Source organism: Phaseolus vulgaris, chromosome 6 (assembly GCF_000499845.2).
Source record: "Phaseolus vulgaris cultivar G19833 chromosome 6, P. vulgaris v2.0, whole genome shotgun sequence".
Classification (NCBI taxonomy): domain Eukaryota; kingdom Viridiplantae; phylum Streptophyta; class Magnoliopsida; order Fabales; family Fabaceae; genus Phaseolus; species Phaseolus vulgaris.
This window is the reverse complement of record NC_023754.2, coordinates 18,976,374-18,994,197: the sequence shown is the minus strand read 5'-3', so window position 1 is coordinate 18,994,197 and position 17,824 is coordinate 18,976,374. Positions and strand designations below refer to the sequence as shown.

The window sequence follows — 17,824 nt, the reverse complement described above, 5'->3', positions numbered from 1 at the left end:
AAACTAAGTAATCTACTCACTCTTTTTCAAATTAAATATCATTAAAGTGCCAGATTTTTTATATCATTCATGTATGGAATGACATTGAAAGTGAAATTACCAGTTGGAACTTTCACACAAAACACAACAAAGGATTATTGCAAAATCAAACCAAGAATGTGTGAATTTGGTCTATATAAAGAGATTGTTGGGGGCAAAAGAATCCACAACAAACAACTCTTTTCGACTTGGTTTATGTTTCCCTTTTTCTGGTCACCATGACCAGAAGAAAGGTGAAATTTGCATTCATAGAAAATGATTCTGCAAGGAAGACAACATACAAGAAAAGGAAAAAGGGAGTGCTGAAGAAGATTGAGGAACTCAGCACCCTTTGTGGCATTGATGCATGTGCTATAGTTTATGGTCCTGATGATCATGAGGCAGAGGTTTGGCCATCCCATTGTGGGGTCCAAAGGGTGGTGGAAAGGTTCAGGAATATGCCTGCAGTTGAGAAAATCAAGAAGATGGTGAACCAAGAGAGCTTCATAGGACAAAGGATCCAAAAGGGTAACGAGCAAATGATGAAACTTATGAAGGACAATGCGGAGAAGGAGTTGACCTTGTTCATGTTTCAGTGCCTTACTGAAGGGAGGGTTTTGCCAGATGAAAATAACATGACCTTTGCTGATTTGAATGTCCTTTCATCAGTGATTGAACAGAACTTGAAAGACATTGGTAAAAGGTTGCAAACTCTGAATGTTAATAAGATACAACCAAATCAACAACCCCAGATGCAAACATCAGTGTTCCAACCACAGTTGAAAACAGCATCATACCAACCTCATTTGCAAATGACACTGATGAGTTCTGGACATGGGTTGGATATGGATGTTAACCCCATGCAAAGGTTGTTGTTTATGGACTTGCTTAATGGTGATAGAGATGAGACAATAATGCCTCCTTTTGGTGATCCTAATCTCCAGTTTTGGCCAAACCTAGGCTTGTTGCCTTGAAAAGAGCATGTGTTTGTTGTCATTCCTTTCATGATTACGTTTCAGTTCAATTCATTTTGGTTTGATTTGTTGTTTCTACTTGCACAACTTGGTGAATCACTATGGTTAATGACTGTTTTGCTTTTGAAAATCTATTGTCTTATGTAATAGGTCTTCATAAATATATAGCTGAGAGATACAATCCATTTGACAAAAGCAGCATAGTACCATTCAAACAACATAGAAAAAAAATGAAAAGTTTGATGACTGAACTCAAAAAAATCCAGAGAAGAAAAGGAAACAACACAATTGGGACCAGTCCAACACATTCATAAGAAAAAAATTGTTGGGTTGAGGAAAAACTATTTAAAAAAGAATGTATATAGCAAATGAATCAAATCCAAAACATTTGAAAAAGGAAAAAAAATAAGAGAAATTAGGAATAATCCCAAACCTGAGTCTAAAAGGGTGTAAAATTTGTTGTGCTGAGTCAAAATATGAACTAAGTAAAAATAATAAACAAAAAATGAGTATTTCTTCCTGCACCACACAAAGTTCTTCATGCACCCCATTAATATTGAAAATACAATTTTATCCCTTTCTTCAAATGACTTATCGTTAGCTTTTTTGGAATTTTTCCAGACACCACTTTCCAGAATTTATAAGTGTATTCGGGAAGAAGTTTTCCAGAAATTCTTGAAAAAAAGTTCCACATTTTTTTTTCTAGAATAAGATTCTCGAAACTTGTATAATATGTTCCAGAATGTGTTTTTTGGATTAAATTCTCTTTCCAGTATGAGACCGTATTATATGGGGCATTTTGGTCTTTTCACCCATTTGATTGGGTGCAGGAAGAACTCTGTCCTGGTGTAAGAAGAAACACTCACAGAAAATAGAGGAGAGATGAATCACTCAATGGACACCTTTAGTTGAAGATTGTTTTTTTCTGTAACGTCATAGCTTCTCCTAGCATCCTCCTAAGTTAGGTGAAAAGATCATTTGTCCTTAAAAATATATTCTGAATTCTACAATTTAAAAATGTATTTTTTTCTATTTACATATACTAAATTGTAGAATCAGAAAGATATTTTCTGAATTCTGTAATTCAAAAAATATTTTTTTTAAAATGTATTTTAGATTACAGAATTTGAAAGGTATTATTGGATCCAAAAATACCTTCTAAATTCTATAATTTAAAAATATATTTTGAATTATATAATTCATTATATTTATTATTCATTTCCAACTGTGTTTAACAGATTAAAAATAAAATAAAACAAATTAAATTAACCTTGTGACTCTTATTTCTTCTATCAGTATATTTATACAGTGATGTATAATTATCTCTAATCTTACTTTTTCTAGTAATACTTGTTTATCTCTATGTCCATTTATCAAATTTATACATGCGGTTATATTTTACAGGGTGGGAATGGGGGCTGACCCGTCTCATATTTGACCCATAAAATACGGGTCGGGTTGGCCGGTCCATGTTAAGATTGCAGGCTCATTTTACTGGTCCGTCCCACATAAGAAGTAATCCGCGGGTGTGGGCCAGCCTACATAAGAGTATATTTATTAAAAAAATCATTAATTATAAAAATACTTATTCTCATTACTAAAAACTTAAATTTTATCCGTGTTTCAATTCATTTAATTAAGATAAAAATATAAATTCATACTGGCTTGATTAAAAATAATAAAATTTTGCTTTGCATATATTTTTTCCTATATATGTATGTAAATTTATAAGAGTATCTTATCAAAGTTTTGCTACAAAATATTTTAATAAATATGACTAATTTTTTAACTATCCTATTAAAAAAAATTCTATATTATTTTTTATTAACAAAATTTAAATATAAGACTTTGCTTAAAACTAAATCTACTATCACTCTTAATATACTAACTCCTTTAGATAATTGAAATAAAATATTCATTTTTTTAGTACATTAAATTCAATTTTTTTAAAATAAAATAAATGAAAGGTCATACTGCAGCCATGGGTGAATGAGGTATGATTTTTTTTTTTTTACTTACACGGGCAAGCGAGCCAACCTGCCCCACCCCACTGTTAGCCCGGACTGCGAATTACGCGGGACAGGTCAAAGTGAGTCAACGGATTAGATTAGTGAACTCATCCCGCATTTTTAGGTAGCGAGCCCCGGGTCACATGACCTGCCCCACATTGTCACCCTTTGTTTCAATTTATTTATTTTATTATTTGGTGATAAAAATATACATTTTCTATTTTATAAAAAATTATACATTCTCATATTTTTTTTTAATCACTGCAGCACACATTTAAAGAATTCATTACATTTTTTTTGGAAAGAAAAACTATTCTAAAGATATATTTTTTGCTTAAAATATAATATATATATATATATATATATAATATGCTAATAACACGTACATAATTTAAAGTTTACAAAATCAATTAAATATGATTAAAGTGCTGAAGCTGGAAAAAATCATTAAAGTACTGGATGATCTATATTCTTCATTTGTTATGTTCGTTTCATCTTTTGGAATTTATAAACTTCATAAAATAGGCTCTTTTTCTTCATAAGCATTAGATAAATTCGGACATTTATTTGGTTGAATTATGTTTTTTTTATTATTTTGAAATGCAGGATGAATTTGATATCGGTCTTTCAAATTGAAAAAAAAAGTTTTTATTTCTCTAATTTTAGAATTAGTTCTTTAACATTAGATTTGAAGATGAAGAGCAGTTTTAAGAAAATCAATTTACTCTCTCAATTTTTATTTATAAAAAAATTAAAATCATTTTTTTTTTCAAATTTAAGAATTGAAGTATTCTCTTTTTGAATTTGAGAGATTAAAGCCAACTTTATTTTAAATTCTAGAAATTAAAAACATAATTAAGTCTTTATTTATTTTTTGTATGTATTTAAAAAGAAAAGAAACTTCTAAATATATATGTTTCTTAAAATGATCACACAATTAATATTTCCTTTAGCGATTTACTATAAATATATGATACAAAGAATATTAGCCCAATCTTTAAAAGAAAATACCCTATTGACACCATTTGGAATGATATTAGAATATAACTTATATACACTGAATAATTTACTAATTATACAAAACTAGTGAAATTTGAACATGTAAACCACAACGAAAACATCAAATGCTGTTAAAAAATTCTATCTATGAATGCACCAAATTCATTGATATGATTCTTGTACCAACCCAATCTGTATGTACTAACTCACATACAATGTAAATTTTGTACATTAATTAAATACCATCAATGTGATGGATTCATTATACCCTCATGTATACAATGAAGACATCTCATTAAGTATGAATCAGTTGGCACTTTATGCCCAAAACCAAATACTAGCCTCAAATGCTTTCATAAATTGCTCTATATAAACAAATGGTTGGTGGCAGTAGAAACTACAAAGGACACTTTTCTCTTCTCATTTGTTTCTTGTTCTCTTTTTTTCTGGTGACAATCATGTCTCGTAGAAAGGTGCAACTCACATTCATAGCCAATAATTCAGACAGGAAGGCATCATTCATCAAAAGGAAGAAGTCATTGCTGAAGAAGACGGAGGAAATCAGCACCCTTTGTGGTGTTGAAGCATGCACAATAGTTTATGGCCCTTATGGTCCTGAGCCAGATGTTTGGATATCCAAATCGGGTGTTCAAAATGTGGTGGAAAGGTTCAGGAATACATGTGAGCACAACAAGAAGATGGCGACCCAAGAGAGTTTCCTTTCAGAAAGAATCGCCAAGGGTAGAGAGAAGATGAAGAAACATGTCAGGAGCAACCAAGAGAAGGAGATGAACATGTTCATGTTTCAGTGCCTTAAGAATGGGAGGGTTGAGCTTCACAATAACATGACCACAGATGATTTGAATGCTCTTTCATCAGTGATTGAAAACAAGCTGAGGGACATTAATAAAAGGATGGAAACTGTGAATGTTACTGAGATGCCACCAAATCAACCCCAGATGGAACTAGCAGCAGTAGCAGTAGCAGCAGCACCTGAAGACATCACACCACCAAATCATGGCGATGGGACATATATGAATGCTAATGACCCCTTGCAAAGCCAGTGGTTTATGGAGTTGCTTAATGATGATGGTGATGATGAGACAATAAAGCCTTCATTTGGAGATCCTAATCTCCCACCACTCTAATCTGGCTTTAGGCCAAATTGAAATAATCCTTGTGGGTCATGAATTGTCTATGGTTTCTAGGTTTTTTACTTGTTTAATTTGTGTGTCAATGTGAAGAAACAACTTTATGATGTTAATTTTCTATCTTCAGAACTTGGTTCATCAATATGTTTATCAGTGTTTTGCTTTTCAAAGTATATAGCTCTTGTTTGTTATAATTTTTTTTTATAATTTGTTGAAGTTAGAGATAAGAATAGTTTATTTTATATAAATAAATAAAAATTATCTTATTAACTAATTCTATAAAAAGTTCTGTAATTCTTAATTAAATTCGTATTTTACAAATTGTATGCATTCCTGGTTTTACTGGAGATTATATATATGCAAATAAGTTTTCCATCCAACTAGAGTAATGGATTTTCTGAAAATATTCACAGGAACTGTCCAACGACAACCAAAACAACATCAAAGTGTTTTGTGTATATAAAAATGTTATATATCTTTTGTAAAAAAAATAAAATCCACCCCTTATTATTTCACTTTGGTATTATTTTAAATCTAAGTAGCACTTATCAAAGTTAAATTGCTAAAAATTACAAGAGATGGAGCTAATGCATTAGTAATACTTCCGGTTGATTTCTTGTTGATTTTGAGAGAGTTATTTTTTGGTATGGTAGTATTTCATATTTTGAAGAGTGTATTTTGCTAAATGCATATTAGTAATGCATATTTGGATAGCTTTGATCAGCGAGATTTGGACACATACAAATAATTGTTTGTTTAAAGGATGAGTGGTTGATCATACTGAAGTATTTTCTCTGGCATAGGTCAATGTTTGGTCCTGGATCAATTCAAAGATATCATCAGTGAGTTCCTCATCCTCTGAATGGTGTCTAGAACCCATGGTATGTATGTACTCAATTTAATTATTATGCAGTATTGTATCTTTTGTTCAATTTTAGTGTTAAAAAAGGAAGTAGAAAATTATTCTGTAGGTTTTAGATAAGAAAGGAGAAATGAATTTTTATATTTTATTCTTTATATAAATGTTTAATCATCTCTTATTGTTTATTGTACATAAAAAAAACTTGAAGTACTTTATTATTTATAGATTTTTTTTTATTAAAAATCTGTAAAAAATCAATCTTAGATTGCTTTCAACGTCTGGCACAGTTTACATAATTTCTATAAAAGATGTAAAAGTTAAAAAACGATTTGTTTACTTTTTTATTACTTAATGTTCATATCTGAAATTTAGAAGTACTTTTTCTAATATAATTAATTTCACATGCGTGTTTATTTCTTCTTATCTAAAACGTTAGACATTTACCACAATTTGTTTAGATAAGCACAATGATAATTCATGCACCCATTGTACTTATATGGAAAGAAAAAGCTTCTATTAATCTTAAAATTGTCACACAATTAATATATCTTTTAGTGGTATACTAAATGCATATGCATGAAAAATCTTACTGACACATGACATTGTTAAAATCTAATTAAAAAAAAGACAATTGTTAAATGAAATTAATATATCTACTCATGAGACAGGTTAGAAGTGGCTGCATGTAATCTGGAGTTGCTCCAGGTGATGCACATCTGTAATACTATCTGATCCAGTAATTGGTTTTTTTTGGGGAACTGAATTGAATAAAGATGGTTAAGGTAGGTGTGTTTTTTTTATCTGGCAGCAAAACAAAGAAATAGAATTAATGGAAGTATAAGGAATATTCTAATCCATTAAAAAAAAGTCTTAATATACAATATAATTAAAAAAAAAATTAATCTCTTAATTCTCCAACAATTGTAAACCTGGAACAAAATATTTCACAATTTGACCACCCTTATTGCAGATCTGTGAAGATGCTAATTGTCCTCCAATACACCCACAAGTATCAAAATTAGATTAAACCCCAAATAATATAAAAAAAAAAACTTTTACAATGTTTTAAGACATGGTAACAGAAAAAATATAGAAAGAGTTTATTGGTTTTTCTATGGCTGCTGTATCTGCATTAAGAGCTCTTCCTTTAAGATATAAAACATAAGGGAGGAGAAGAATGGGGTGAAAACCCGGTGGAAGTAAAAGAAAAGGTGAATTATTTTTTTGAGGAAAGGTTCGAGAGGGGATGAGTTACCATTTAGATTGGATAATGTTAGTTTTAAGAGTATCATTAGAGAGGATAACGAAATGTTGGTAAGAATTGTATCTGAAGTTGAGGTCAAGGTGGTGTGGAATTGTGATAGCTCTAAAAGTCCTGTGGCAGATGATTTTAATTTTGGATTTATAAAATTTAGCTGAGACATTATAAAGAGGAATATTTTGAGAGCGGTACAAAGCTTTGCTGAGGGTGGTAGTTGGCCAAAATGAACTAATGCGTCTTTTATTACATTAGTCCTAATGGTTTCAAATCCACAACATCTAAATGAATTTAGACCAATTTCCCTTGGAGGGTGTATGTATAAAATTGTGGCTAAAATTCTTTCATCAAGGTTGAAAAGGATTTTACATAAAGTTATAGATTTTAGATAGTCTGCCTTTCTTGAAGGAAAGGGGGATATTGGATAATATTTTGATAGCTAATGAGACTCTTGAGGAAGTAAATAAGAAAACAAAGAGTGTGTGATTTTTAAGTTGGATTATAAGAAGGCTTATGATTCAGTTAGTTGAGAGTTCTTATTTTATATGTTAAGGAGAATGGAGTTCTGTGATAAGAAGATTGATTGGATAAAGAATTGCCTTGAATCTTCTTTGATTTCGATGTTAGTAAATGGTAGTCCAACTGCTGAATTTAAATAAAAAAAAGGGTCTAAGACAAGGGAATCCTTTAGTGCCCTTCCTCTTTCTCATTGCAGTCGAGGGGCCTGCGAGGGTGGTTAGATAGGCGGAAGAGAAGAAGATTTTGAAATGCGTTGAGGTTGGTGTAAGGCGGATAAATGTGAGTATGCTGCAGTATGCAAATGACACTTTTTTTTTGTAAAGCTGATACCCAAAGTGTTATGACTTTAAAAACCATCCTGAAGTGTTTTGAACTTGCCTCTAGACTTAAAGTTAACTACTCTAAGAGTAAGGTTGATGGAGTGAGTGTGAGTGGAAATCAGATTATCGGCTTTGTAACAATCCTTAATTGCGAAATTATGAAGACACATTTTACTTATTTGGGGATGGCGGTAGGTGGGAATCATAAGAGATGTGCTTTCTGGGAAGGGGTCCTTAGTAAGTTACAGAGTAGACTAGGCTTATGGAATGGTAAATTTCTCTCTCTGTCTGGTAGGTTTTGTCTTACAAAATCTGTCCTAAATTCCTTACTGTTATTCTACATGTCTATTTTTCGTATAACGGTCACTCTGATGAAGGAAGTAGAAATGATACAAAAGAACTTTTATGAGATTGGGACTCAAAGGGAAGAAAAATTGTCTGGATTGCGTGAAATAAGGTATGTGAGTCGAAAGAAAAAGGAAGTTTAGAGATTATAGACATGAGAAGGTTTAACTATGCTCTTTGGTCATAAAATATAGAATTTGACAATTTTAATTTATATATATAGTTTAAAATATTAGTTAAATTAAATTTGTATAATTTAACCTCTTAAGAAAAATGGGCTAGTTATCATCAATAAAATATCATTTTATATTATATTTACATACATGTTTATTCTTTATTATTTTACCAACCTTTAATTTATTTATTTCGTAGCTTTAATTTGTGTCTGTGCATTATATATGTTTAAAAAAACAAAAGTTTGGAATATATTATTATAAATTAATTGCATAATAATATGTTATAATTGGACTAAAAATGATAAATATAACAGCAAAAACTAGCATACCAATAATACTTTAAATGTTATCATATAGGTGATGATCCTATGATTTTTTAATGAAATACCATTCTCATATATATTTGTTAAAAATATCATTTATTATTTTTGGTGTGCATTTCAATATGTAAAAGCAGATGTCATTTTATAATAATCTTTAAAATATAATTTTAATTGTCATACATTATTCATGTAATTAGGAATGTATACAAGCAGCTGTCATTCTAAAATGACAACCTTTAAAATACCAATAAAATAAAAATTATCTCTTCATGCATAAAATTAAATGATAAAAGTAGGACTTTTTTAATATATTACCTCTTATACCAACTCAATCATATATTTATACATGAATAAAAAAAAACATGTATATTTATACATAATGTAAATCTTATAAATTACATATCATTAAATTTCCAGATTATGTATTTTCTTGTTGTTTGGAAAGACATTAAATGTGACATATGTGCAAAACCAGTTGGTAGTTTCACACAAAATCATACCAGTTATGCATCAGACTGATTTATATAAAAAGAGACTGTGTGTGGCAGAAGAATTCACAAACAACTCTTTTCTCTTCTATTTTTCTTTTTCCATATTTTTTTCACCACCATGACCTGGAATAGGTTGAAACTCTCATATTGGAGAAACTTTTGAGAATAAGGATCTGTGGATATTGAGTTCATGCAAAAGCGGGAACTGGAGCTGCAAAACCACAATAATTTTCTACGAGCTAAGATAGCTTAACACGAGAGAGAATAACAACAACATATATGAGAGGAAGTGTATCAACAGTACGCAGGTTTCCTTTGTTGTTTTTGATATAAAGCTTTGTTGTGTTTATTGCCATAGCAGAATGACTTAGTTAAAGGCTTAGCAGAATGACTTAGTTAAAGGCTAGGAAAAGTTTCATTTTTGTAGGTTGCGAAGGAATGAAGGGCAGATTGTTATAAGGATTCTAATAGGATAAATGTTGATGTGATCTTTTCATTTGAGGACCACTTTGATGATTTGTATTGTTTGAAAAATGTTTGTAAATCAAGTGTTCCCGGTCCTCTCGTACTAGGGAAAGGTCCTCTCAATGCTCTAACGCCCACACCGGATATGGACCGAACTGTCTTAACCATTTTTTATATAAAAATTGAGACATTTTTGAAGTGTTCTACAAGGATTTGGATATCACTGAAGTGTCTAATGTTATTTTAATTATTTTTTACTGATAAAATAAATTTTTTATGTGAAATTAGAATGAAGATATATTATCGATCAATAATAAAAACATTTCATACTATATAAAAATACCATCCAGATCTTATCAATTATATATAGACTATAATTTGAATAACAATAAATAAATAAGGGATTGTTAAATTTTACGATTATTTTTTGTTAGAATAAATAAAAAGATGTCTTTCATATAGCCAATTAAGAGATTAATTAATTCATTGAAACTACTTAATAATTAAATTTTATGTGGAAGAAAATAATAGAAATTAATGGCTAGCCGTGTGTATTTCGCTACCTAGATTGTAATCGTACCTCTATATCAACATCCCATTTTTTTAATGGTCAGAGGATGTTTTTCATCATCCTGGTAGACCTGTCATGTTGTCAAATATCATTCACTTGAAAGACATTTAATGTAATAATTTGATGTAATAATAATAATGAAGATAATAGTAATAATAATATTAAAAATAAAAATAACTGCTGATAAAAAAAATTAAAAATAATTATCATAATAATAATATTAATATTTTTTATTAATAATAATTTAAGACCACGGTAATACTAATAAATTTATTTCATAATAATATATTAAAACAAAAATTTTAAATTAATAATGAAAATAATAATAATAATAAATATAATAATATTAATAGTTTTCTTATTGATAATAATTTATGATGATAGTAATAGTAATAACATTAGTTTAATAATAATAATAACAATGATAATAATAAGAAATATAATAATAGTAATGACAATAATATAAAAAATAATTATGATAATAACTACAATAATAGTATTAATAATTTTCTTATTCTTAATAATAATTTATAATAACACTAATACTAATATGTTATTTTAGATTAATATATATTAAAATTAAAATATTAATTTAATAATTTGATGTAATGATAATGAAGATAATAATAATAATTTATTATTATTATTATCATAATAATAATAATAAAAAATTATTATTATTATGATAATAATAATATTAAAATTAATTATGAAAATAATTATAATAATAATATTATTAATTTTCTTATTATTATTAATAATTTATGATGAAAGTAATACTAATAATTTTATTTTATATTAATATATATATATATATATTAAAATAAAAATATTAATTTAATAATTTGATTACTATTATTAATAAAATTCAAAACAATCAAATTGACCTATTTAAATAAATATAAATAATAATTTTTTTGTTAGTATTATAATTATATTAAAATTATTACACATATATACTAGTTATATATTTATTTTACCTTTCTTAATTATTAATCTATATATAAAGGAAAATATATAAAATCATTAGAAAATAATTTTATATTTTGCTTAAATGTCATATTAGTAAATAGAGTTTTAAATAAGTCATTTATTGTGTTATATATAAGAAATATATAAATTACACAATAATATTAAAAATTTGTAATTTAATAGACCTTTTTTATTAATAATGCAATAAGTTTACTAATCTTTTAAAGGTATTATAATAAAATAAATTGTTAAACATATTTATAGATCACATGCACAGCCATATCATTAAAAAAAAGCTACAAGAAATTAAAACTTTATTCTTTAAACAAAAGTGCTAAACTTATCAAAGTTTAGCTGTCTTCAGCTTATAACTTTTTCTAATTTAACTTGTTGAAATTCATCTAAAGTGCCTGGCTATGAAGGAAACAAATAAAGTGGTGCATTGTTGAAAACAAATAACACACAAACACTCATAAAATTGAATTGAATAAGTCTAATTGTGATGTAGTTTTGAATTAGAGGATATTGTAAAACAAAAAATTAAATAAAAATTAATTTTAAAGATTAAAATAATTAGTTATTATTTGACTAAATTAAATACCATTTTATAAACTAAAATAATTATTGGTATGTAAAGTAGTTTCAATTATTAATAACAAATTATAAAATAATCTTTTTAAATACTTGGGTTTGATGGTTGGGGGTGCCGTAAGAGAGGTGCTTTTTGGGGTGGTGTGATCGAAAAATTGAAGACTAGATTAGGAAGACTTCTCTTTTTGGTCGGGAGGATCTACCTTATTAAGTTTGACTTTCGTCAATTCCGTTATTTTACATGTCTCTATATAAGTTGCATGTTGTAGTGTTAAAGGAGGAGATAAAGAGTATTCAAAGGCATTTTCAATGGGGGTGGGGGTTGGAAAGGAGGAAGATTGTTTGAACTTCTTAGAAGAAAGTTTGCGAGCCTCCAGACGCTGACAATTTGGGTATTATTGATTTGAAAGTATGAAGGCTGGAGAAGTCTGAGAGATCACAGGATTAATGTAAAAAAGTCTCTTTTCTATATTTAATTATTATTTAATAATTTTCTTGTAATATTGAGTATACTTTGTTGTCATGACTTATGCATAAAAGAAAATATTCATGACCAGTGAACTTTAAACCTAACTCAACCCCATAAAACCAACTCATAGGATTGAGATTTGCACCCACTTATATACAATGAAATTGTCTTCATCTCTAGTCGATGTGGGATCTCCAACACATAAAAAGTTGGTAGCCTCTACTTTAATGATTTATAATGCAAAATGTTACTCTATTTTTTTGTTAAATGTAAAAGGTAAAAAACAGATCGATATGAAAATATATTTTGTATTAGTTCATATCTAAATATGTATCACGCGTCATATATGAGTTTAGAAGTCTTTTTCTATTTTAGTTCATAATATGTTCATTTGCCTTTATCTAATTTATAAAACGTCAAATATATTTCCATAATTTATTAGATAATATGCATTCATTGGATTAATATTAGGAAGAAAAAACTTCTAAAATCATGTTTCTTAAAATGGTCACAGAATGAATATATAATTTGGTGGTCTATTTTAAGTATATGATACGAAAGTTTTACTCTAATATGACAATTGTTAAAATGCAATTAATAAATTAAAAAACTATTTATTCATGCATCAAATTAAATGATGAGAAAAGAATTGTATATACGAAACCTCTTGCCATTTAAAAATCACCAACTTTAAAATAATATTAAAATTGTAAACTATCCATATATGATAAATTAAATTATGAAAATAATTTTTTAATATATTACTATTCTCTTACAATTTCAAAATATGCCGGATATAATTCATGTATGGAATGATATTAAAAATCTGTGTAAAACCAGATGACATCATCAAATGATAACAATAATAATACTATTAAAAAAATTTAGTCTGTCATTATATATGCATCAAATTCAACAATGTAAATAAAGATTTTCTATACATACACACATATTAGCATTGTTATACCAACTCAATAAAGTAATCTACTATCTCATGCATAATGTAAATTTTGCAAATTAATTAAATATCATTAAAGTGTGTGAGATTCTTTGTATTCTCTATGCATGTGAAATCTGAATGTACAAAACCAGGGATGTAATAAATTATTCTATATACTATAAAGTGGTTGCTGGTAGCAGCAGCAGAAACCACAAGAAAATCACACAGTTCATCATTTTCTTTTTGTCAGAACATGACAGGGAGAAAGGTGAAACTGGCATTCATAGCCAATGATTGTGCCAGGAGGGCATCGTATAGAAGGAGGAAGAAGTCAATGTTGAAGAAGATTAAAGAACTGAGCACCCTTTGTGGAGTAGAAGCATGTGCCATAGTGTATAGCCCCTTTGATCAAGAGCCACAGATTTGGCCATCTGAATCAGGTGTTCAAGATGTGGTTGAAAAGTTCAGGACCATGCCTGAATGGAAGAAGCACAAGATGGGGAATCAGGAGAGTGTCATGGAAAAAAGTATAGTGAAGGGTAAAAGGAAGATTAGGAAACTTGAGGAGGAGAATAAGGAAATGGAGATTACCATGTTCATGTTTCAATGCCTTAATTCGAGTAGGGTTCAGCCTCAACATCATATGACCTTGGCAGATTTGAATCTTCTTTCATCAGTGATTGAACAGAAATTGAACGACATTAGTAGAATGTTGGAAATTACAAATGTTACTGAGGCACCATACCAACCCCAGATACAACCATTTGTAGATACTAATCTTAAACTCTAAACTACCTTCAGACCTATCGTGTTTCCTTCAAAAAAACATTTGCTTGTAAGCAGTATTGTTAGTTTAATGTTGGTGTCTCATCATCCTCTGCTATGCATAAAAGTTGTCGTGAATTATTTTATTCCAAATAGTTCTCAAGCTCTCAACAATTATTACAAAATAGGGTTTTATTTTGAATTGAAGACTCGGATTTGCAACCATTTGAACATGTACACTATATTCTCTGTGTCTTTGTTAAGTTATGCTCACAATCCCTCTCCCAAAGGTATAATGGATTATAGTTAAATGATTTTCATAAAAAAATCAAACAGTTTTAGTTTAGTTCTGTACTTGATTTCTACAATTTTATGATTAAGTGATTTCGATTAACAATTCTCTGTGGTGTTTAACTAATATCTATTTAACATATCGATTTAGTGGAAACAGAATCTCATGTCAGAACTAGCCAAAAAGGTGTGATCTCAAATCAAAGTGGGAAGAAAAATAGAGTATATAACAGAGTTTTCCAGAATTCACTCAAAACCAGAAATGAAAGACAGAAGACTTGTTTACCATGTAGGCACCCATTGTAGTGTCTGAAACCACTAACAGGGCCTTGTCTTGTAGGTTATCTTCAGAAATTTACACAATATTAAAGTATTAAGAAGACACCACTCAGGAGAAATTTGATCTTTTGTTTTCATGAGTTATCCAAATTCAAGCTTTTACTTGCGCAAAAAGATTTCCTCTGTATTTCTGTGGTTCATATGCTTTAGATAATTGCTGCTCACTTATATCTCTAAATCTTATTTACCTTATTATTAAGGCACAGTAACTCAAACTGATAGAACTAATTTTTAACATCCTTATGTTGCACTGTGCTTATACTAATCCAGTTATAGAGTAAGTTTCGGTTTTTTCACCAAAATGGTGCATTTTTTTCCATATTTACGTAAATGGACAAAAACAGAAAAAAATATATAAATAGGTAATTCTTGGTCAAAGTTGTTAATGGTGTAGGCAACATCAATTAAATTTGTTAATCTGTCTGTTTTTTATTTTTTAATTAAAGTTTCTAATTGAGTTGACAACTTCAGTTTAAATAAAATTGAATACTGGATTGCCAATTTCACTCCATTGAAGTTGCTAATTCGGCTGGCAAATTCAGTTATTTTTTTAAAATAATTATTTTTTTAAAATTAATTTTTTTATATAATAATAAATTTTTTAATTAAAACTATTAAAACTAAAAAAAATTAAAACTAAATTTTTGTTTTCACAATAAACAAAGTTATCCAAAATTAAGTTGGATTAAAAATAGGTTGTGTAATAAATATAAAATATTTAGTATTTTTTAAATAATGTTAAAATTAAAAATACTTTTTTTGTTTTTAAAAAATTGAAATTATGTTCGTGAAATAGGATAACGTTTATAGTTGATATAATTATAAATAAATAGGGTAACGTTTAAACAATATTTATAAAATGATAAATAAGTACAATTCATACATGATTATAAAATAAAGAGGTAGGAAAAATTGTCATCTATGTGAAGATGTGACGCATGGTAGTCTTGTTGGTCGATAATACTACATGGGATGACATTGGATTGTAGGCAGATGGGGGTCATGGTAGAGGTTGCAAATATTTTAATATCATCTTCTTTTAATGACTTCTATTCAATAATTTCATTTATTTTTTAATACATTTATTTTCCATAAATACATGTATATTATTACTTTTTACATATTACATAATTTATATTTTCATATATTATATAATCTAAAAATTTATACATAAATCATATCACATTTTTATAAGTGTATTTTTAACTTTAGCAATATTTAAAAAATAGTAAATATTTTTAATTTATCACACAACTCATTTTTAACCCAATTTATTTAAAATTATTGTAAAAAAATTAATTTTAATTCTTCAACTTTATATACCATTTTCTTAAATAAAATAAAATAAAATTTTGATATTATAATTAAAATAAAAATTTTAACTATATATTTTTATTTCCAAAAACATTAATTGTCATTTCTTTAAAAAAAAATCAACTCAACTTGTCAACTGAATTGCCAATCCAGTATCCAATTTTATTTAAACTGAAGTTGTCAACCGAGTTAGAAACTTTAATTAAAAAATAAAAAGTAGATAAATTAACAAATTTAATTGATGTTGCCTACACCATTGACAACTTTGATCAAGAATTGCCCATTTCTGTAATTTTTTCTGCTTTTGCCCATTTACGTAAATATGAAAAAAGAATGCAACATTTTGGTAAAAAACCTGTAAGTTTCATATATCTCTCCTGCTACCTACAACAGATAAACAGATGGCTTACTGTTTCTCACTGGATTCATACATGACACACATTCTACTACCCACAATTACTACTCTATTATGCAGTTTATTGCATGCTGCTACTCTATTAAGAATCACTCTCCATGCATGCAAGATGTTGTGTGGATGGAAGAACGATTAATTTTCACAATAAATCGTACAGCTTAGAGTCTTCCTCCCTGGTTTGAGCCTGTTATTCCTACATGCTGTGTATTCTTTTGCTTCTTTATGGTTCCACACCTACTAGTCCTTTTTAGTATTATATTGGTATTTAGTCAAATATCCTGTTAAAAGAGAATGTAATTTATTTAAAGTCGGTTATAAGTTCTATTAATTATTAATAAAATCATTCAATAAACTATCCAAAATCTTAACAAAGAAATAAAGGGATATCTACTTGTGTTAGTTGAGAAAAATACAAACTTTAAAATTAGATAATATTACTTAAGATCCAGACGATGGAAGAAAACTAACTAGAGCCTATAAAATACATCTCTCAATATAAGTAAGGGGATTCAACTTGAATGATTTGGTTTGAAATCATTTAAACTTTGAACCATGACATCCATCGTGGGGCAAGGTAAAACATTTTCTGCCCCCACAAGACAACATTGTCGTCATTCGTGTCCCTTCAGGCCATGAATAACTAAATTTTCAATCATAGCAAAATCAAAAGAACCTCCTCCTTTACTCCTTCGATACTTTGCTGAGAAGTCTTCCTCCGATGATTTCGCTCTGAAAAGTCTTAGCATATTGGTAACTGCCACCATTGCAAATAATGAAAGGAAAATAGAAGCATAAAGAGGATAGTAGAGAGAAAGTACTTCAAAATTTATCGAATTCCACTTTAAAAACACATTTTTGTTTTAAAACAGTGAGAGGGTAAGAGCAAGGAAGAGGGCAAGAACGAAAGTGTTTTACTTATTGCAATGCTCGATTTTGACATCGTCATTTTCGTTGAGAGCATTGATCTTTCAGGATATGGTTACCAAATGTTGACTAAGCTCAACCTCAACCATAGTTCAACTGTTGAATTTTTACTGATCAATTGTGCTCTTAGGTTGACTAGTTGAATTTTTGTTGATCAGTTGCGCCCTTAACTTGGATAGTTGAATTTTGCTGATTAGATACACCACTAGATTGACGGGTAGAATTTTTGTTGATCAATTGCACCCCAAGTCAACTGATTCAATTTTTGTTGATCAATCATGCCCTCAACTCGGCTGGTTGAATTTTGTTGATCATTTGTCCCC

General features: G+C 28.6%; 2 protein-coding genes and 1 pseudogene across 2 annotated transcripts; all 3 read left to right on the top strand.

Annotated features, from left to right (window-relative positions):
- The first annotated feature begins 242 nt into the window (after positions 1-242).
- LOC137833496 (agamous-like MADS-box protein AGL80) lies at positions 243-992 on the top strand. The gene has a single exon (XM_068641841.1). It carries the CDS (start codon positions 258-260, stop codon positions 990-992), a length of 735 nt encoding a protein of 244 aa, XP_068497942.1. The 5' UTR covers positions 243-257.
- Positions 993-4,458: 3,466 nt separating this feature from the next.
- LOC137833495 (agamous-like MADS-box protein AGL80) lies at positions 4,459-5,148 on the top strand. The gene has a single exon (XM_068641840.1). It carries the CDS (start codon positions 4,459-4,461, stop codon positions 5,146-5,148), a length of 690 nt encoding a protein of 229 aa, XP_068497941.1.
- Positions 5,149-9,374: 4,226 nt separating this feature from the next.
- Positions 9,375-14,370, top strand: LOC137833494 (agamous-like MADS-box protein AGL80; annotated as a pseudogene).
- Positions 14,371-17,824: the final 3,454 nt, after the last annotated feature.